A 23,718-nucleotide genomic window follows, 5' to 3' on the forward strand; every position below is an offset into this window, starting at 1 on the left:
TTCCAAATCTCTAGTGGCCGGTATACTTTCCCTTCGTTATTCTTCTAATTCACATAAAATTGAATTGGTGGGACGAAAAAAAGTCAACAATTTCTAGAATTTAATTCTAATACCACATCCAAAACGCATGCATTTTATATCAGTGGACGGTGGACTTTTTTTCGTTTCTGTATTTTAATTATCCTATTCTGAAAAAAAAATGGCCCGATTTTCATTGAAAAGTCCCGGATTTCACGTATTTTTTTCAGCCTTGTGCTGGATTCGACTGAATTGAAGTTGGTCACACTAATTATTAATGACAATAAAGCATATTTCCATTCTAGACCAGGGCGGATCTGTAAAAATATTAGTACATTTGGACGTTGAGAGGTGACTCAAATTTTTTTGCAGAAGTTGCTTGAAAATAACTCAAATAATAATATTTGAGTTATCCTCCCTCTCAAAAAGGTCCGGAACATTGTTTAAATAATCAAAATGTCAAAAAATGAAGGAAAAATTCGATTTTTTTTTTCGTTTTTTGATTATAACTTTAAAAGTATTCATTTCCGAGAAAAGTTGTACTGACATAAAAGTTGCATAATTAAATTTCCTATAATATAAAATTGGTTACAAATTTAAAAAATATTCACCCTTGTTGCAAAAAAGCAATAATTGCGAAAAAACTATACAAAAACAAGTATTCGCATTTTACGTTTTTTTAACCATTTATGCTACACCTAGGACTTTCATATTTCACCCAGAAAAACTTTATGATATAGTAAAACAATACTGTAAATTTCATTAGGATCGGTTCAATAGATTTTGCAAAATAAATTTTGCAATCCAGCTTTCGCAAAAAAAATTCGTTTTTTTAATTGTTACAGGACTGAAAATAAAGCAGATAGCTAGTTGAAATTTTTTTTTTTCATATAGAAGTGTACTGTACCTTTTATTTGCAATTTGCAAAATTAAAATTGATTAACTGCCACGGCGTCAGGAATTTTTTTAAATAAACATTAATTATTGGTGCTACGCGCAGAACAGCGGATAGTTTGCTCCGATTGGGCATTTCAATGACCTTTGATTATTATCATTGATATATTTGAATTTTTATTACATTTCAATATAAATAAATAAATTTGTTTATTGCAAAATAACAACACATACTCTATCCTTTGAAATAACACTTTTTTTAGCAAAAACTTTCTTTGTTCATATATTTTAACTTAGAGAATAAAAGTTTATTATTTTTAAACATATGAATTGTTTAAATAATATTTCACAAACAATAATAGAATTAGTTTGATTTTTGTGGAATTAAAATATTAAAATAAAACAAAATATAGAGTAAGAAAATAATATATTAGATAAAGATTAGAAGAAATTTTGGTGGAAATCAACTTGTGTGAATCGAACACCGCTGTCCTGCGCGTAGCACCAAAAATTAATGTTTATTTAAAAAATTTTCTGACGCCGTGATAATTATTCGATTTTAATTTTGAAAATTGCAAATGAAAAGTAAAGTACACTTCTATAAGCAAAAAAAATTCAACTTACTATCTGCTTTATTTTCAGTCCTGCGACATTTTTAAAAAATAAATTTTTTTTTGCGAAAGCTGGATTGCAAAATTTATTTTCCAAAATTTATTAAACCGATCTTAATGAAATTTACAGTGTTGTTTTACTATATCATAAAGTTTTTCTGGGTAAAATATGAAGGTCCTAAGTGTAGCATAAATGGTTGAAAAACGTAAAATGCGAATACTTGTTTTTGTATGGGTTTTTCGCAAGTATTGCTATTTTGCAACAAGGGTGACTATTTTTTAAATTTTTAACCAATTCTATATTATAGGAAATTTAATTACGCAACTTTTATGTCAGTACAATTTTTCTCATAAATGAACAGTTTTAAAGTTATATTCAAAAAACCAATAAAAAAAATCGAATTTTTCCTTCATATTTTGACATTTTGATTATTTAAACAATGTTCCGGACCATTTTGAGTGGGAGGATAACTCAAATATTATTATTTGAGTTATTTTTAAGTAATTTCTGCAAAAAAATTTAATTCACCTCTCAACGTCCATCTCAAAACAGACGAGCCCTGGACTATTCTATTCATAATCATAATATTATATATGTTGAGTTTTAGCTGTAAATATGTCTTTTTCTGTGTTCGATTTCTACAATTATAATTAGCTGTATTTTTTATTTTTATTCATAGGATATTCAGCAGCTTTGAACAGAACAAAGAGTGCTCTTAGAATAGTTGGAGGACAAGATGCTCTAATTCAGGATTATCCGTACCAAGTTTCAATTCTCTTTTACGGAAAACATGGATGCGGTGGTTCAATAATCAATCGATACTATATTTTGACAGCAGCACATTGTACTTATGAGTAAGATTTTTAATTTTATTTTGTTGTTGTATGCGTTTAATATACCAGGTGTTTGTAAAAAAGGGGCCATGCTTAACTTTAAATTCCTGAGATTAAAATAGGTTGATTTAAGGCTAACTTACCTTAGTACGAAAGTTAATACTAACCGAAATACAGGGTGTCAAACTTAAACTTTTATTTTATTTATTTTTGAATATTTCCTATCAGGCATGGAATAACCACACGAAAGTTGGTAAGTGGGGGTTTTTTGGAAAGACAACCTAAATTAAATACTAAAAATTAGATATTACCTAGAGGACGCTACGTACGTCTTTCAGCGCTCATTTAATACGTTCAATTTTTTTATCCCCCACTCTACATAATTTTGTGATCAAAATTTATATTCCACTATTATTTTTACTTAACAAATGTATACTACATTCGTCATAATAAACTCAACAGTTGTCAAGATAAACGCTTTTTAAAAGGATCGGTACGTATTTTCGGCTGCAATGCTATTCAAATGGGGATTCATTTTTTTCGAATCCTGAGAAAACTAATAAGCATTTATGAAAAATTTTAACGCAGAATGAAAGATTACGTCATTAGCGAGGGCCGAAAGTCGCTGAGAACTTCTATAATGTTTATTTTAATAAGTTACAGGGGTGAAAACTAAGAGAAAATGTAGTGTGATTTTTAATTTCAAATATTTCATTCGAAAGAAATTTCTTATATATTCTAAGGGACTTTCGGCCCTCGGCAATAATTTAGTCTTTCATTTTGTGTTTAAATTTTTTAAAAATATTTATTAGTTTTTTCAGGATTCGAAAAAAATGGACACCATGTCCGTGGAAATCGAACATTCGCTATCTTTGTCATACAACGCACTCATTCGAATATAATGTTATGACAAGACTCAAGACAGTGACAAGTAGAGATGTTTTCGACCCGCTATTTTGATATAGCAGTTCATTCTGCTACTGCTTTTTAACGCTTTTACGATGATAATAAAATCAATCAAAGAGTTGTTTATGAAATAGTATTGATAGTGTATTTGAAAAATAATAATTGATTTAAGGCGTACAATTAAAAAAAAAGTTAATTATTGTTTATATATATTTTTTATGGAAAATCCAAGTATTTCAAGTCATTAAAGTTCAAATAAAAGTATTATTTTATAAGAGTTTGTTCCGATAACTGTAAATAGGTACGAGTTTAGCTATAAAGTAAAGTACCCATCGCGGCATAAAATGTAGTAAATGCTAATGCTTCAAGTACGTACTACATTTTTGAAGATTTCACTACACTTGAAAAGCATTTGATTTTCTCCGTAGTATTTGCTATTATTTACCAGCCTAGATAGAAGAATGTACTACGCTTTTGAAGTGTGTGCTAGTTTAGTAGTATTTTGCTTCAGTTTAAGTGAAGTTAGTGGGTGGACGTCTTCGGCGTAGGTATTTTTTTGTTACAATTTACAATATGGCAGCATTTATGAATGAGTGTCATAGAAAAATTTGCAAACTAAGAAGAAGGTTCTTAATTTTTGGGGTCATTCTTTTATCAAATAAAATTTATGGTAGGGGAGCAAAGTATGCTAAATGTGCAGTCACTCGAGCGCTTTGGGGACCTATTGGGTTGTGATTATTAGGTCCTAAAACCAAAAAAAGTTAAGTAAAATTTTCCATTTTAGCGGGCGCTTGCCATTTTTTAATTTAATTTTCCATTTCCAAGTATCGTTTTTTCCGAATATAGCGCCATCTATCGATAATTCGAAAAAATGTTTCGAATAAAAGTTGCTTATTTTTATGCAGAGAATTCAAATCTGCAATAAAAAATGGGGGCTCCCATTTAAGATTTTAAAGCACCCCACCTCCGTGGGGGTCGCGTTTGGTACCATTCGATATATTTTTCAAAAATATTAAATAAGTGTATTTTGCAGTTTTTCGATCTGATGTTTATTTTACTAAATATCGCGGGATTCGTATTTAAAATTTAAAATTTACCCCCCACCCCTCTCTGCGAGGGGTCGTGTTTGGTATCTATCGATAGATTTTTGAAAAATATTGAACGTGTAGTTTTTAGTTTTTCGATCTGACTTTCACTTCGCGAGATATTCGCCTTTTTCTTGTGAAATTTTGTGACTCACCAATTCCCTTACGCCCCGCTCAAATCGTCAGATTTTTTAAATATACACTGATTTGCATGTACTTAACTTACCTTATCTTAATCTGACAATTTCGAGTATTTTTAAGGATAGATTTTTTTTTTCGGGCCCCCCTAAACGAACTCCCCTGTGTTAAGAGCCAATATATGGCAGAGGTACATCTGCAGGGTACCACGTTTCTCCCCATATGATAATCTGACGCGCTCGAGTAACTGCAAAAATCATCGCTTGGGCTCCCCTATCATTAATAATTGTGAAGGAGATTAACAAATACAAATTGTTCATTTTTATCCTCGCGTAACTCTTTTGTCGCTTCGGATCTGAGTCACTCATTTTTACTTATGTACAATTCTAATAATTTGGTACGTAATAAATGTGAATTCACAAATTACAAGCACATGGAAAACTAATTCCATCACGATTGGTGTAACGCAGACACGGCTGGCGTTACGCTTTGTAGTGATCATAGTAATAAATCATTTGATGTGATCATTTGACATGACCACAAACATATCTACAATCGGCAAAAACTTCCAACAATCCAACATAGTTTACTCCTTTAAACGAGAATAAAATTTAATGCGAAAATTATTGGTTTACTGATAGATTTTATAGATCATATTTTCACTATAAATTTAAAATTAATTTGAAAAATACAAAAGTAATTAATTTGACTTATGTAACAAAGTACTTACTTCAATTGAGCTAACCGTCTATTTCTTCGCATTTCAGTAACACGTTTCTTGTAACAATGTCCCATATTTTAATTTGCACAAATAAAGAAATAAATAAAGTCTTTATAAATTAATTGAGTAATACTACATTTACACAACGCAGTTCTTCACATGTTCAAACCTTATCTAAGCTTTCCATGGTAACAGGACATTATTAAAATAACTTTACAACTTTTTTTATTTATCTACTATTTGTATAGTATATAAATAACGGTAACCACTGAATACATAATTAGTGAAAAAATAATCCTATCATTTATACAAGTAAAGGTTATCCAAGAACATTAAAAAACTGAACGAAACCGAAATAGCCATCTCTACCTTTCTAATGACAATGTCACTGTCAACCTAATGTTTACATCTGCAGTTTCCATACCAGTGAGAATTTTACTACATGTAATTTGCCGTGTAAAGACAGAAGAAGTAGGGATAGTCGTAAAATATTTGCGGATTATGTACCCATAGCCTTAAATCTACCATGCAAAATTCAATTTTTTGTATTTCATTGTAGTTAATACAAACCATTTGACATATCTTTATCATACTTGGCAGCACGTGTAGGTATTGTAAACCCTAATAAATTAAATTATGTTAACAAACGTTTCTGGCTACTACCAGTGTCGTACGACGGGGGAAATTGAATGGTTGACCCTTCCCAAACTCTACGTTACTGGCGGAATTGCTATTTTATTTCAATTTTTTGATTCGCCAATAGTTATATGTAAACAATTTACTCTGCATTTATTCGTAACGATAAAGTCATTAATTTCCGCGACATTTTAAGTTAAAAACGAAGGGGCATAATACATTAACAAAATTACTGTGCCGTTTTAGTTTTAACTTTAGATATCTCGAAAATAAATGACTTTATCGTTACGAATGAAGAGTACATTATTTACATACAAAGTATTGAAGTATTGGATAATCTGAAAATTATGCTACAATAGCAGTTCCGTCAGCCATTCACTTTCCTCTGTCGTACGCCTACACCTTCTGTCAAGTATGACACGGATACATCACAATGTTTTATTTTTTTTAATAATTTATTCTTTATTTAAAATATTAGGAACCACAATTGGTACCCAGTGCCTTAAAATTATTTGACATATTATCCTTATCATACTTGGCAGGAAATAGTAGGTACTGTACAACTACCCAATTATGCTAAATAATCGTTTCTGGCTATTACCAGTGGCGTACGAGAGGGGAACGTGAATAGCGTTCCCAAATTCTTCGCCACTGACGGAACTGCTATTTTAGCATAAGTTTTTTTATATTCGACAATACTTTGTATGTAAATAACGTACCTACTCTTCATTCTTAACGATAAAGTCATTAGTTTTCGAGATATTTGAAGTTAAAAATGAAACGGCACAGTTATTTTGATTAAGGTATTATGCCACTTCGTTTTTAATTTCAAATATCTCTAATGACTACAGTTACGAATGAAAAGTATATTATTTCCGTAGAAAGTATTGGAGGATCCAAAAATTGCACTAAAATAGCAATTCCGCCAGTGGCGTAGAATTTGAGAATGATCAACCATTCACTTTCCCTCGTCGTACGCTACTGGTAGTAGTTAGAAATATTTGTTTGACATAATTTAGTAGGGTGCACAATAACTACACTTGCTGCCAAGTATGACAAGGATATGTCAAATGGTTTTTAGTAACTACAATGAAATGCAAAAAATTGAATTTTGCATCATAGTTAATGTAGTATACTTTTTTGAATAAAAATAATAGTGTAATAAAAGTTGTGATTTCAAAATTATGTAGAGTGGGGATAAAAAAAATTGAACGTATTAAATGAGCTCTGGAAGAAATATGTAGCGTCCTCTAGGTAATATATAATTAATTTGGGGGGGGGATCTCGTCCCAAAAAAACTCAACTCACCAAATTTCGGGTTGTTATCCCATGTCTGTCAGGAAAGATTCAAAAATAAATAAAATAAAAGTTCAACTTTGACACTCAGATTATCAACTTTCGTACTAAGTTAAATTAGCTTAAATCGACCTATTTTAAGCTCAGAAATCTAAGGAAAAGCTAAGGCCCATTCATTACCAAACACCTTGTATATAATCTCGAATTTATTGGTAATTTTTGATATGATAATAATAATTAATAATAGCTGATTTTGAATCGCTTTTAAAGCTTCTGAGTGAGAGAAATTTCTAAGCATATAATATGTATTACGGTTGGTCATTTCACATTATGTGTGTTTAAATAAAGCTGCGTACATAGAAATCGGTCCGCTTTAAACTTTTGACTTAAATAAAAATGTATATTGTCCTTTTCATGAGCATTTTTCAGTGCGTAACAAATGATAGGAAAAAATGGTAAGTCCGTGATAATACACATTTATGACATTTCTTCTAACATGACATTTTACTTAAATCTGACAGTTGTCGCATTTTATTTTCAATTTGGAATAAAAACAAATCAAATGTGTTTCTTGCATTTATAAAATGGTATTTTCTTTGATTTGTATAGTCCTCTAAATTATACAGATTATATTTTTAATATTATTATCTAATTAAAAAAAATTATTTTTTTATTATGGCGCCATCTATCGACAACTAGAATAATCACCGAACTAGAATAATTACCAAAGTAATCACCGACGTGCCTTTTTTCTGTCACATACAATTTAATGCATTAGAAAGAAATCGAAAAACTGTGACGCACTGAAAGATGATCATGAGAAAAAGAATATCATTTTTATTCAGTTGCAATGCGAAATCTTATTTTTCACTTAGAATACGGAGCGCAGTCCAGCATTCTGAACCGACGATTTTCGACTCTTGGATTGAAAACTTTACTTTTCAATTGCCAGATGACGCTAGTCACGTATTCCATACACATCAGTTGCAATGTGGGGATAAGCTTTCATGGTTGGTCAATTCGAGTATGGAGCAGCGGCATACGCCTCTCCGAAGATGACTCCAATAAGAGTCGAAAATCATCGGTTCAGAGTGCTGGACTGCGCTCCGTATTCTAAATGAAAAATGAGATTGTTTTGCCTTCGCATTTCAACTGAATAAAAATGGTATACATTTTTATTTTTATTAGTATTACTCCTATAGAGTAACTAGGTCCATTTTCCGTTGGAACTTTACCAAGCTTCAGACGGGAGTTGTGAATTGCATAATGTAGCTTCTACAATATGCAAGCATCCATCTGGCTTGCATATTGTAGAAGCCTTGGAGGTGTCACCAGGGAAATGGACCAATAAATTTTCAATTTAAAAATATTTTAGTAAAATTTTTAATATTTTTCAATATCATTAATGTTGCTATTAGGATAGAAAACTTTACCTTTTGACTTAAAGTATATTTACTTCTGAAACTAATATTTAATTCTGTCAAAAAAGGTATATACTTTTTGAAAGATAATTGAATTAATAAGAGTATACACTTGTCATTGATTGCTTATCATTCATATGCGTGTGTTTGATGTTAATAACGATAGTAAGATATGAGTTAAAAGTTGTTATTATTGCCTTTGCAACTAACCATTGCATAATGCATATTATATTCTTCGTTTTTCATAGTTAATGAGTATTCAGGTGTGTGTAAGTTTAATGGACACTACACTAGTGAAAGGCGCCCAAATTATTGCATTAATATAAAATGCATTTAGTCAGCGAGTTGTTGTTATACAGCTGGATATGACACTTGCCGCGGTTCAAAGAGTGTTCTAACGTTAAGAGGAGACTGGATCCTTTCATAGACGACCTATTAGAACAGGTAGAAAGCAATTTACAATTCGTCGTGATGATCGCTTTATTGTATCAGCAATATTAAGGTCGCACACCTTAGGCTGCACCTACATTGGATCCGTATTTCTCCGATCGGATTCGATCCGACGTCGGATTAAAAATAACCTCATGGTATTAAATGGCTGCACCTACATTGGATCCGTATTTCTCCGATCCGATCCGATATCGGTCGATTGGATAGGAGAAATTACAGCAGCGAAGCAGTTCGACGTCGCCCCAAATATCGTATCGGATCGGATCGGAAAAAAACGGATCCAATGTAGGTGCAGCCTTAATCGTTACCTTAACATCGTATAAGTGCAAAAAAAAGCTCCGTGAAGTAGGAGGAATAGTTATTAGTCAGTGGAGAGTAAGACGAATACTGAAGACAAATAAGCTGACTCCTCGAATTGGTCAAAAACTTACTGCAGCTCATCGTCAAGCACGCGTTCCTTTTGCACAGGATCATCTAAACTAAACGTTGGAACAATGCGGATCTGTTCTATTCTCAGATGAGACCAGAAATATTTCTCTATGGTAGCGACCGAAGAAAGAAAATGTACCGAAGGCAAGGAGAACGATTTGCAGAATGATGCATTGAAGAGCTGACTCCTTATGAAGTTGGTTCCTGCATGATCTGGAGTGCAATTTCTATGGGGGTACGAACCGAACTTCTATTCATTCGTAGGGTAACTATCTTCAGCCAGGAGAGTTAACTGGTTCTAGATGCATCGAGGAGACTTTAGCAATGCATGTGGTACTTTACGGTGACTAGATTAAAGACGAATTTAGTTTTATGCAGGACAATGCCAGGCCTCATATCTCAAAAATCGTACAAGATTACAGTACCAAAGTCGGTTTTCGGGTCATGGAATGGCCAGCGAGCAGTACAGACCTCAATGCCGTAGAATATTTATAGGATGAGATAAAACAAAAAATTCAAGCTAGACTTTCCACAAGAAATAGTAGAGAACTTGATTATAACTATGTTTAATCGTATGAGAGAACTTATTAATGTAAGGGAAGGTCACACCCAATATTAAAACATTAATTGTTAAATTCTTAATTGTCAAATGCCATTTTTGTGTTAGCGGTGAAAGAAATAATTTGCTTGATGCAGTCATTTTTCAATATTAAACATAAGCAGTCGAAATAAATTTTCATAAATGTATGCTCACATTAAATCATATTAAATTATGTTTCAAACAGTATATCCCTTTTTTCTATCCGACTGAGTTTTTGAAAAAAATATAGTTCAAATCGAAAGTTTTAAAGTTTAAAGTGCGCCAATTTCTATACACTTCTTTAGTTTAGTTACGGCTGAACTATGGAGTATACAAAACAGGTTTAAAATAAAGCTGATATAGTCCATAATTTATAATTATTTTAGATTCTACAAGATCACTCAGAACAGCAGAATAAACTAAACTTTTGTTTTATAAATTAAGCTCAATAATTTTAGAAGATAAATTTTTCAAATTGTAAATAGTTTATAACATGTTTTGACATGTCTACAACAAGTCGACTGATTTCTATACGCCAGTCAATGGGAGCAAAAATAGGATATTACGTCCGAATTCTATTCTACTGCATGGATTTCAATGAAATTTTGGAAAAAGCATCTACTTATCTCCTAATTCAAAGTCTACCCTATGCCGATGTGTGATTTTATTTTGGGGGTGGTTCCCACCCCTTATAAGGGGTGGAAAATTTTTTGGTCAAAATTACCACGGAATTCGCTAGATAACCTAATTCTAAGCAAAAACTGTTCTATATTTTTTTTTGAAAACTCAATACTTTTTGAGCTATTCGTGGTTGAAAATTTTGTGGTTTTTCATTGCAAACATAATACCTTTTCGAACGGTTTTTTGCTAATACCTTAAAAACTATGCATCTAACTAAAAAAACTATATCAAACATTTTTGTAGGTTATAAAAAAACGAAAGAGACTCTTGCCTTCATAAATCTTCTAGTTATAATACAAAAAGAGATATGGTAGGTGAAAATAGTTTTTTTTGGTACATTCTCAAAATGAAGTATTCCACTTGAAATAACAGAGAAACGGTCAATTTTAGGTGCACAATGCTACTAATACGTTTTGTAGTGCTTGAAAAGACCTTTAAATGAGTTATATTAAAGGTCCATTACATTAAAACTAAGTGAGATATGCTGCAAAAAAATTGATAACTAAAGTATTTTAAGAAAAAATGAGAAGTAATTTTAACCCCCATCCACCAAAATGTAAATGCATCGTTTTCCTTCTACAAAACCTTTTATTATAGTGTTATTTCTATGTTCAAAAAGGTGGAAGGGTTTAAAATGAATGGTTTTTAAAAAAAAAAAAGATCAAATTATATAAAATTTTCTTAAAAATCTCCCTTTTTCTCCTTGTAACTTGAAAATGATAACAGATACAGTAATTAAAAATAAAAGAGAAATTTTTATCGGAAAAATCCTATATTATTGTGTGGAGTTTTTTTCGTATCTATCATTTTCGAGTTACATGGAGAAAAAGGAAAACTTTTAAGAAAATCTAAAAATGCGCTCTATAATTTCATCTTATTTTTTTTTTCAAAAACCATTCATTTAAAACCAGTCTAACTTTTTTAACATAGAAATAACGCTATAATAAAAAGTATTGTAGAAGGAAAACGATGTATTAAATTCTGATGGATGACGGGTTAAATATACTTCTCGTCATTATTTCTCATTAAATATCTTAAGGTGATACAGTTGCGATCAACAGGTAGCCAAAACGCGTTCCAAGATTACGGCTGTAATTTTGAATATTTTTTCGAGATATTTGGCACACGTATTCGTAATATAATAAAGAATGGCGGTACAGAGCCCAATTTGAAAAATATATTAATATGTGGAAATTACTCTGTAATTAAATACAATATTAAAAAACGAGCATGAACCGCCATTAAGGAGAACAAAAAAAACACTTTCTTCAAATAAACTTTTTTATCCGATGCCTAGATTTTGTGTCAATTTGGAAATACAGTGGAACCCCGATAAGTCGGCCCCCGATAACCCGGAAGTCCGGCTAACCCGGACCGATTTTTATCAGACAAACATTACAAAAATAAAAATGTATGTCCTTTATGCTGGATTTTCCAATTTCTTTTCAACATCTTAAAATATTTTCTTTTATCTTTCCTTATAAACATATTGTTCGAATACTATATCTTATATTTTTCAGGCTAATTTTATTTATCATAATAAACTTTCTTCGTAAAAATTTGTCTTTTTAGCGAATTCCTATGTAGTTCATTCGTTTCAATTTTCAATGTCAAACACATTATACAATGAGAGATAATGCGTATTTGTGTAATTTGATACATAATATACCTTAGTAAAAATGACTGGCATGGCAGACAACGCTCATTCTCGTATTATCGAAACCAACAGGCATCTGTAGTATCCTTTATTTACTTGAAACTGTCTAGCATTGTTTAGAAAAGACTATAAAAAAATTATTTTTCAAACAATTGTCTTAGTCTTCACTCTTATTAAATAACATAAGTTCGTTCTCGTTGCGAGACGGTATTGTGTGTGTAGTAAAGTCGCATTGTTCGTTCCGCGTAAATATATTCAGATTTTGTGTTTGTAATGGCAATAAAACTTAAAATGTTGTTTTTGTTTCAAAATGATAACAGAAGACAGTTTGGACAATCGGTGCAAAGCTAAGAAAGCTAAAAATGAGACTCTCGACGACGCTTTGTATGTGTGGAACGCGAACGTGGTTTACAAGTGTCTGTGTGCCAATTATAACGGAGTTTATCTGTAAGCATACCATATTTTAATAATTTTTACCATTTTCTCTGGCTAACCCGAATTTTCGATAACCCGGATCGGCCGCGGTCCCGATTAATCCGAGTTAACGGGGTTCCACTGTACTAATGAAATAAAAAATTTTAGTAGTTCCAAAATGACACAAAATCTAGGCATCGGATAAAAAAGTTTATTTGAAGAAAATGTATTTTTCTGTTCTTCTTAATGGCGGTACAGGCTCGTTTTTTTAATATTGTATTTAATTACAGAGTAATTTCCACATATTAATATATTTTTCAAATTGGGCTCTGTACCGCCATTCTTTATTATATTACGAATACGTGTGCCAAATATCTCGAAAATATATTCAAAATTACAGCCGTAATCTTGGAACGCGTTTTGGCTACCTGTTGACTGCTACTGTTTCCTCTTAAGCATCAATTTTGTTTCAGAATATCTCGCTTAGTTTGAAAGTAATCGACATTTAGTGTTGCTAATTTTAAAGGCCCTTTCAAGCACTACAAAAGTTAGTAGTATTGGTATACACATAAAATTGACCGTTTCTCTGTTATTTCAAGTTGAATGCACCGATTTGAACATGCAACAAAAATAGAAACTCTTCTTATATACCATATCCCTCTTTGTGTTTTAACTAGAAGATTTATGAAGGAACGAATCTCTTTGTTTATAGTTGAACAACTTACAGAGATTTTTTTATACAGTTTTTTTTGTTAGATGCATCTTTTGTTTTCTAAAGTATTCTCAAAAATCCGTCCGAAAAGGTGTATTTTTCAATGAAAATGGCCAATTTTCAATCACGAATATCTCAAAAAGTATTGATATTTCAAAAAATAATTATAGAACAATTTTTGCTTAAAATTAGGTTCTATAGCCTCTTCCGTGGCAACCCCAAGAAAAAAAGCGCACATTGGCATAGGGTAGACTTTGATCCTTGAGATATTCCCTACTTACTGTGAAAATTTCAAGTAAATCGATGTAGTAGGATGGAATTCGGAGCCAAATACCCTCAGTGACTGCCCTATTGGGCCTAAAGTCAATAACTTTTAAAATAATTTAAAATATTATTGGAAAAAAATGGTAATATTTAATAACTGTGGATTAGGTTTCTGAGGTGATAAAAATATAAATCGATGGCTTAGTGTGAAAACCTCGTATCTCATTAAATTACAATTTTACAGGAGAGGCAAAAAACTGATTTTCTGCATAATATAACCTAAAAACAAAAATTACCGCTACATATTTTTATTTCGAGCACATTGAGACAAATATCTGATATTGGCCTAGAGCTAAAAGTGTTAAATGTTACTATTCAATTTGAAATAAAAATATTAACTATGAAAAACACGTAAATATCCTTGCCGTATATAGAGCCTTTGCCCAAGTAACTATGATAACCTAGTATATCTTGATATACGTGTTTTTCATCTTAAATGAGGTTTTATTATTATTTACGAGGTTTTCATTTTTTATAGCTTATTGCACACCTCCAAATACTAGGTTGATACAGTATAAATCTTTTGATTTAAGGTTCATAAAACGTTTCTGTATGCAGGACTACCTTTTACTGTTCACAAAAAACATTTCTACAAGTTGAATCTCTCAAACAAATACTCCAAATTAAGTACCAAAGTCTTGGTTATAAATATACGTGGTATGCACACTAAATCAAGAGAGCAATAATTGATATACGTTGTTTCTTTTTTCGGCTGTAGAAAATAGTCTAGTGTATTTGGATTTTTTCTAACAGTTGTAAATCGTGAGATGCAAGGTTTTCAAATTAAAACCACCAAAATGTCATTTTCGAAAAAAAATGAGATACGAGGTTTTCACACTAAGCCATCGAAATGACATATAAAAGTTTTGTCAAAGTGCAGCGTTATTTTTAAATAATTTATTACTTTTAACCTCTAGCAATATAATAAACAGTTTGATAACTATTTTCCAATACAAAATGTTCTCCTTTTTTTAATAGAATACCCTGTATATTTAGTACATATAATATCTAATCTACTATACGAACAGAAATGGGTGTACCTTAGAAATGTGACAGTCTGCTTATTTTATTAACTATTAACGTTCATGGATAGATTATTGAATATTTTAATGTAACATCAATGTATGCTCCTCATTACTTTTGATTTCTTCAGATGCTTCTGTAATACAGACATCCAAATGATTTAGGGGACAAAGTAATTAAAGGAAAATCAAAAAATGGTATTTATTTGGAAAATGTTGAAATTCAACAAATCTGGACGCTGCTTAACAATAAATTATGAATAACACAACAATTGGTCGTTGTATACAGGGGTTTAATTAAAAAAAACGATTAAACAAAAATGCTCAACTAAAATTTAAAAATAAACTCGTAGCCTCTTGTGAGTAGAGTGTACGACCAGCTCTGTTATTAATTACAGAATGACATCGATCTGGTATACTTCTTATCAATATCGTCTTTCTAAATTTATTGCCATCGCTCTTGCATACAGTTTAGCAGTCTTCCCTTTTCTGGAACGCTAATCCTTGCTATTGTACACTTTTGTACACCTTGTCCTTTTAGTATATACCAAACGTGCTTTATGGGATTCAAGTCAGGGGATAGAGCAAGCCAGGGCAATACCTGAATGTTGTTCTCAAATATTTATCGCGATCTTTGCAACATGCAGACGTGCATTGTTGAGGATCAGCACAAGATTTTCTCCGAATTATGCAGCATATGGACGAACAATGGGTTCAAGGATTTGATCTCGATATTAATTTGTTCTTAAACATCCTTCAATATGAACGGCACCAGTTCGAAAACCTATTGAAATTTTAGCCTAAATCATCAAAGTTACTCCTTGATATCTGTCAACTTCTTGAAAGGTTTGCATACGAAATGCGTTGCCAGGTGTTCTCCACACCCTCTGTCTTCGTGAATCGGGTTGTAAACCAAACCTGGGTTCATCGGTGAAAAAAATGTTTGTCCATTCTCGTTCTTGCCAAATTTGATGTTCTTCGGGCCATTCTAATCTCCTTGTACCATTTCCACGGGATAATACGGAAACTCTAATAGGATGTCTAACGTAAAGATTACCCTTATGCAAGCTATTCATGACAGTTTAAGCAGAGACATTAATGCCATGAATGTTTTTTAAGGTCACTTCTTAGCTAGACAATTTTGATGTGTGTATATGTTACCTGCCAAACCCGATTTCAGGATAAACTAGTTTGACCTAGTTTATCCTAATATAAATATACCTACACACTTCAGGCCAAACTAGTTTATCCTAAAGTGTATGTGTTTATATCAGGACAACCTAGTTTAGCCTAGTCTTAACCAATCTAATCTAGTCGAAAGAACATAATTGATTAAATATTGGTTGCTGATTTAAACGTAAGTTTAGAAGGCACTATTAAGAGTTGTAAGACTTTTAAGTATTTAGGATAAATTAATGATAAACCGAGATGGTACTTGTATGAAAGATATAGAAACGAAAATAGTACGGGGAAAACAAGCAACGAAAGCACTCCAAGGAGTGATATGGAAGAACACTCCAACTAAAGAAAACAAAAAAGTATTTTTCAGGGCATAGTGCTAAATATTACCCTACAAGAGCGGAAGAATGGCCAGTGACAACAATAATACGAAATAAAATACGAACAGTTGAATTGGAGTTTATGAGAAGGTAGGATAGAATAAGAACAGAGGAAATATGAGACAGAATAGACGTAGAATGCTCAATTACAAAAACGTTGTGGTAGTAAAAGAAGAGCTGTGAAATGGTACGGGCATGTACAAAGAATGCCGGGGCACAGGTGGCCGAAAATATTACTGGACTGTGACCCGCGGGGAGGAAGACGGAGAGGAAGACTTGCTCTGAGATGGAAAACTCACAAAGGAAATGCTATGATAGATAGAGACCTCAGAGATGGCGACTGGGAGAATAGAATTCTATGGAAGACGAAAACGGCAAACTCATAATGGGAAAAAGCCAAGAAGAAGAAATTAATTCAGCGAACTAGTACGGCTTAATATAAATAATAAATTGAATAAAATACTTTGTTTTTGGAAAAATAATCAATTTTAATAAAATTATAATTATTCGTAACAAACAAACAATAATATTGATTTATATTCGCGGTCGGACGGACAGACAGCCTAGGTCAAATTTCTCCCTTTATTACCATCCTTGGATTATAAGCTTTCATTTGACACCTCATTTGTCATTTTAGGATTCAATTGGATTAGACTAGGTCGTACTAGTTTATCCTAAAGTGTGAGTCTTTATTATATCAGGATAAACTAGTTTGGCCTAGACCAAACTAGTTTGGCCTGAAGGGTGTGTATTTTTATCAGGATAAACTAGTTTTGTCTAGGACAATCTAGTTTGGCCTACGCGCGATAGAACAAACTAGTTTGACCTAGGCCATACTAGTTTGTCCTAACGCGCTTAGGACAAACTAGTTTGGCCTAGGCCGGTAACATATATACCCAAAACAATCCAGTTAGAAGTACATATTTATTCAAAGTAATCACAACAAGAGTAAACGATAATGTTTTTACACCAAAGTTATAATTTTAGTGTCACGAAATCAGTGCTGACCGTACGTGTAAACTCTTCCTTCAGAGACGAGCAAGGCACAGTCTACGAGGTAGATCAAATCTTTGTACATGATGGTTTTGACGACAGCACATACGACAACGATATAAGCATCCTTCGTCTTGCAACACCTTTAACCTTTGGAAACGGAGTCAGTCCAATCGCACTAGCAACTGCTGGAACGCAAATAAAAGACGGTTTAGAAGCATATGCCACCGGATGGGGTCGTTTGGGAGAGCATATGCCAGCTTCTCATCAGCTACAAGTCGTTATGTTACCTGTAATTTCTACCGAGACATGTGCTGAATATTATCCCCCTGGATGGGTTACCAGGAGGATGTTCTGTGCTGGTTATTACGAGCAAGGAGGAAAAGATACTTGTGAGGTGAGTAATTATAACATTATATGTTTCAACACAATCAGTAGGTACAGTAAACTGATCAGCTTTCGTTTTAACCTAATAGAAATGTCGTGATTTTATTAAATGTCTTTTTGGGAATAGAATAGAGAATATACTCAGTATTTGAAGTTTTTACTGTGTATTAATTATAATAGTCTTATCGTACGGCATTTTTGTTAGGGACATCCTTTCTGACAGGTTCCGGCAGCATTTACATATTTAACACGTTCCATGCCAGGTTGGTCCCACACTAGTGTTACCTAAACGTGCCACGTTGGTATCATGGGACCAACACAATATTCAATGCTTGTTAGGCTGAATAATGTCTAATATCTCAAACTAAAAGATCCACGTGTCGTAGTAGGTATATATACTGTAAGAATGGCCCATTAAATTACTTGAAAATAGTACCTCATCGCCACAGTTATTTTTGATAGGAATAAAATCAGTTAAAATTAGGTAGGCTAAAATTACGCCGAGTCTTATTTGTTAATCACATAGAACTTAAAAAAAATAAAAAAAAATTTAATTCTTTTAGTGAGGGAGGGTACCTATTAATTTATTTATCCCGTCCATAAGTGGAAAGTTTGATAACTCACTGTTGACGCATGTGCCAAAAGTGACGGCACAGTGTTCATAAGTTTTCTTTCAGGTTCTAATATTTAAAAAAAAAATAGTTGAAAAACTGTTATTTTCCCTTATTCTAATATTTAAGTTACAGACTACACTGTGGGCCGAAATAAAGGAGTACATTTTTTAGTTGAAAATAAATTTTTTGTTTTTTGAGCGATTTAATTTATTTTTGCAGGACTAACAGCTTAACATGTCCTCAACATGACTGCAAATTTGAAGGCAAAAATAACATACAGGGTCGGACTTATAAAAAAATTTATGTAATGGTGCATTTGAGATCGTTGCAAATGAAATCTGACTTAGCTGAAATTGAAGTGATATGCTCTCTTCGTAGGTTAACTATCCAGAACACTTCAGTAAGTAGGAAATTTTTCAAAATTACCGGATTCGCAAAATATAATTTTTTTATTCAATTAGGAAAATATAACATTTTAACAAATAACACATTTATGAAAACAGTTTAACAATTTTAAAACTTAGACTAAAATATTATGAATGTGGCCACCATTATTGTTTAACACTTCTTGTAGTCGTATGCGCCATACATTAATAGCCCCATTTATTACACCCTGTTCAAAATTGTTCCAAAAAACTGCATTCTTTCTTTGAGCTGTTCGATGGCTTCAAATTGTTGTCCATCATGCAAATTTTGTTCCCCAGAAATTCCCCAAATTAAATAGTCAACCGGATTTAATTCTGGGCTGTTAGTTGGCCTCATCTTTGGCTCAATATAGTCCGGGCAATTTTCACTCAAGAATATCCTTGTATTGTGGGAAGTGTGCGAAGGAGTATCTTGCTGGATAGTGTTCTTCAATTTCATGTAATAAGTGCTACAAGATTTGTTCTTAATGTGTCTTAATAATTAAGTTTTACCCCGGCATCAACAAAAATCAGGTAAGATTTTCCCAACATGGATACTGCAACAGAGACCATTACATCTTTTGAGGAATGACTTTTTTCAATTAAAATATGTTCTAGAGGAATTTCTCTCTTAAATTGTACGTCAAAATACACCCTATTTTTTTGGATATTTTTAGAAGGCCGTAAATAAAATATTTTTTCATTTGAAAACCATATTTTTCTAATGTCTTTACGAGAGCAGAATCTTCTTAGTAGCAAATTACATCTTTCCAGTCGTTTTTTCTTACATTGGCAGTAAGTTTGACAATAAACTTTTTTAAATAATTTAAGATGGCAATATTCTTTAATGATTCTTCAAACTGATGTGCGAGATATCCTAGCTTCTTTTGCGATTTTCCTTGTTCAAACAGATTGGGAGGTTGCAAATTTCCTAAAACAACCCTTACCATAGCAATATTTTCTTCAGTTCTTGAGCTTCGCTTCCTTAATCTTCCACTTTTATAGTCCAGTGGGTTTCCCTTAGATGTCTTAAGAACTTTTCTATCGTTCCAATATGCCAATTTGTCTCAGGAAATGCATTTACAATTTTTCTTGCACCATAATTATATTTCTCACGGTAATATTTATTTAATATTCTGTCCTCTTTGCTTAAAACTGGCATCATCAACTGGCCAATTTACTTATTTACCTATAAATGTCAAACAAATTTCATGGCAATCTAAGCAGTCATGGTTTAAATAAATGCAAAAGATATAATTTAGTGTTAACAGGGTTTCGTTTTGGTGAACATTAGAAAAGTACTCGAATAAGATTTCCTAATTTAAGTAAAAAATAATATTTTACAAATTCGGGATGTTTTAAAATTTTATGTCGAAGGCGTGTTCTGAACATTATTTAAGTAAAAAATGATATTTTGCGAATCTGCTAATTTTGAAAAATTTCTTTTTTGCTGAATTGGTCTGGATAGTTAATCTACCAAAAGAGCATATCAGTTCAATTTTAGCTAAGTCCGTTTTCATTTGCAACGACCTCAAATGCACCGTTATATAAATTTTGTTATAAGTCCGACCCTGTATCTTATTTTTGCTTCCAAATTTGCAGTCATGTTGAGGACATGTTAGGCTATCAGCGCTGAAAAAAGAAATTAAATCTCTTAAAAAACAAAAAAGTTATTTTCAACTAAAAAATGTACTCTTTTGCCCACAGTGTATTATCATGCCTAAAATGATTTGCAAATTTCACCTATACCGGCTCTTAGTATAGTAGCGCGCGAATTAATTCTTATTCGGCTACGCCCACTATTTTTTACTCTAGTCGGAACGCAAAATAATCTTTGTTTATAACACTCCTTTTTAAACAATTTGTAATATTTTTTCTTGGTAAAATTTTATTCAAAAACTTGGACTTTTCTTATAAAAGATTGGTTAATTTTTTGATGTTTTTTTTTATAGGGGCCATCTCAGCTCTCAAGGGTCGTAGGACCTTTATTTTTTTTTTAGTTGTGTATTTTAACCATCTTTCCGTATTTCTTATTGCCATTTAATTTGATCTAATTTCTACGGAGTAGTTCTGATTGTTTGTAAGCTTTAAAAGTGCTATTTATTAACAAATAATTTTGTGTAAGTAAATGGTTTTTTAAATTTTTTTTCATAGGCTATTAGCATACGTCTTAACTAAGAAAATTAGCCCCGGATTATTGAGATCCATTCAGCCAAATCAACTGGACCAGGTTCAGAAAATAGCTCGTTTTTCAAAAAATTTTATAAATAAATTCAATTTCGTTTAACAGATCTGGACAATTTTTTGCACAACATTCAAACATCATAATAGCTCAAGCTTACGTACATTTGAACAAATTTTAATACACAATAAAATTGTTATTAACAATATTTAAAAACAGCGATTTTGTCGTCCGTTTTGCAATAACTTTTTAGTTTATTAACCGATTTTCATCTAACGTATCTCATTCGACGTATCTTTTTTTTTAAGTTACCCCTGGACGTTAATTCTCTGAATAAACAAGTTTTTAGTTATGAGCAAAAAACTAAGTTTGACGTTTTGATTGTTTGTTTAAAAATTGTTCCACTAAAAAATTGATGAATCCCAGGATGGCAGTCGTTTTGTAATATTCCATACTACACATTTCAATCGTCAAACCCCGTCTTTTCAGTTATGTCGAGAAAAACCTAACTTGATTGGTCTATATGGACCGAAATATGTTTGCACGTTTTCAAATGAACACCCTGTATTATGTATTACTACAACATTTTTCTTATAGTAAATTAAAGCCCACTTCTGTGTTTTTTACCTGTACATTAATAATCTCTTTACTCTGTTAATTACCTAGCATTATCTACCAAACAAAACGCTTCCCTTCTTGCTTAATAACTTTACCTATAAATTAACAACATTAGTTTTCCAGCGAGTTGCTTCCGTGACAAAAACAATTTTCTTTGATTTACACCAGAAATTTTAAAACTTGCTGTTGCCTTCACTTGGTAGATAAACTTGTAACGACCCTTTAATCATCAGTCTTAACCAACAAGTCTGTTTAATTCAAATTAAACGATAATCAGGGGTTTAATTGTGTGATCATGGATAGTTTGGACGGTTTTAATAACTTTATTTCAGCTTGAAATTTAACTTTTGTTTTATATTGTGTGCTGTTTAAGAAAATAAAACCTGAAAATTGTATGAATTGTGTAATCTGTTATACTAGTTTTAAATAGCTATAAAGGGAAGGGGGGAAGCATAATGCTGCAAAAAAAAATTCCTACACTCTTCACATTCCGGTTTCACCCCACCCTTAGGGGTATAACCGAAACCTAACTAGGGGCAAAACCGGATACTTTTACAAAGCTTTATTTTCCTTAAAACCCAGAGCACTTGTCACATGTGAATGCGTCCAAGTCTTCTTTCTGAAAGCCCGTGCAACTTTCATGTGCCCATTGTTTGCATTGGCCTATGTGTTACGCCCATCCGTCATTCTTTTTCGTGGCTGAGAATCGTTCCATACAATAAATACAGAGTGCATCTTATTCGCTCTCTCCTTCTGTTTCTTCGTTGGGATCTGAATCGCTCTTGCTCTTCTTTTAGTCCTATTAACCTTGATAATATTCAGTATATTTCGTTTTATTGCAACTTTTTACTATCACCTATGGTAGTTACCACTTATGCCAGCCTTAGCTAAATTTCTTAGGTTGTGAGTACGCCTGGGGCCTGTTTCATAAAAGTGACAAGTTTACTGCCCGATTTCACCAACAATACCTAAACAGTTGCCTTATTAAGTAATTCTTATCTTCCTTAATTTGGTTTTATTCAGTTTCATACCTACTGTTAAAGTTATTTTATTTAGTAGTTATAGTTATTTGTGAATTCAGTTTGTTAAGTTTTGTATGTTATTCGTATATGTACAGTGAAATGGAGGAAAAGAAAAGAGTTGTAAATTTCACATATATGACGAAAAATTAAAGTTAGGTGAATTGTCATTAATGAAATAATTTTAAAATAAATACCATGTTAAAAATTGCATCTTTTATTATTAATTTTTAATGATAGACTTTTAGAGATATCTTGAATGGGTTTTTGGAACACAACACTAGTTTGTTAGGTAGGTAATAGGTAGACTACATAATTTTGACAATAGATCTGTAAAAAACTCCAAACGATTTTCTATATTTTCCAACACATATTATATTATTAATATAAAAGATAACACAAAATTACGACTAATATATAGTATTTTTACTACAAAAGCGATATTACGTAGGTCAAAATTTTTGACGTAAGAGAACTGTCAAAACATTAGAATGTGACTTTTCATTATTGCCATGTTTATAATAAACATTATATATATAATTATTATATTATATACATTGTATATATATTATTATATAATAAACATGTTTATAATAAAAATTTCGACCTACGTAATATCGCTTCTGTAGTAAAAATACTATACCTAATATTACAGAATAACAGAAAAATTAAGGTAAGAAACAAATTATTGACAAACGTCACAATAGTCCAGAAAGCCACTGCGCATCCGCTAGGGAAAATATTCTAATTCGTATTTTTTGCACAATCTTACTCAAAAAGGACTCCTTTTAACAAATTTGCATGTTGCCAGGACCAAAAAGTGGTCAAAAATTTTTTAAACGTTTTTTTTTTGTTTTTTTCCTAAAATTATTTTTTTTGCATGAAAAAAGTTTTTTTAGGTTTTTTGGGTCATTCCAAACAGAAAAGGTCTTTAGTGACTTTTCTCTAAAAATGATAGTTTTTGACATATAAGCGAATAAAAATTGAAGAATTGCGAAATCGGCCATTTTTAGTCCTCAAAAACTATGTGAAAAACTGAAAATTTGAATGTTCCCAAGGTAGGTAGATATTCTTTAAACATCTATTGATGAAATCCCTAAGAGTTTTTTGCAA

At 31.9% G+C, this 23,718-nt stretch overlaps 1 protein-coding gene across 1 annotated transcript in view; it reads left to right on the forward strand.

The window, feature by feature from the left end:
* Nucleotides 1-23,718, forward strand: part of LOC126892902 (CUB and peptidase domain-containing protein 1-like) — a 99,776-nt gene that overhangs the window by 63,491 nt on the left and 12,567 nt on the right. The window contains exons 7-8 of the mRNA XM_050662741.1: nucleotides 2,204-2,378; nucleotides 17,376-17,778. Of these exons, the coding sequence (XP_050518698.1) occupies nucleotides 2,204-2,378; nucleotides 17,376-17,778 (578 nt within the window). The remainder of the gene's footprint in view (nucleotides 1-2,203; nucleotides 2,379-17,375; nucleotides 17,779-23,718) is intronic.

This window comes from Diabrotica virgifera, chromosome 1, assembly GCF_917563875.1.
Source record: "Diabrotica virgifera virgifera chromosome 1, PGI_DIABVI_V3a".
Taxonomy (NCBI): domain Eukaryota; kingdom Metazoa; phylum Arthropoda; class Insecta; order Coleoptera; family Chrysomelidae; genus Diabrotica; species Diabrotica virgifera.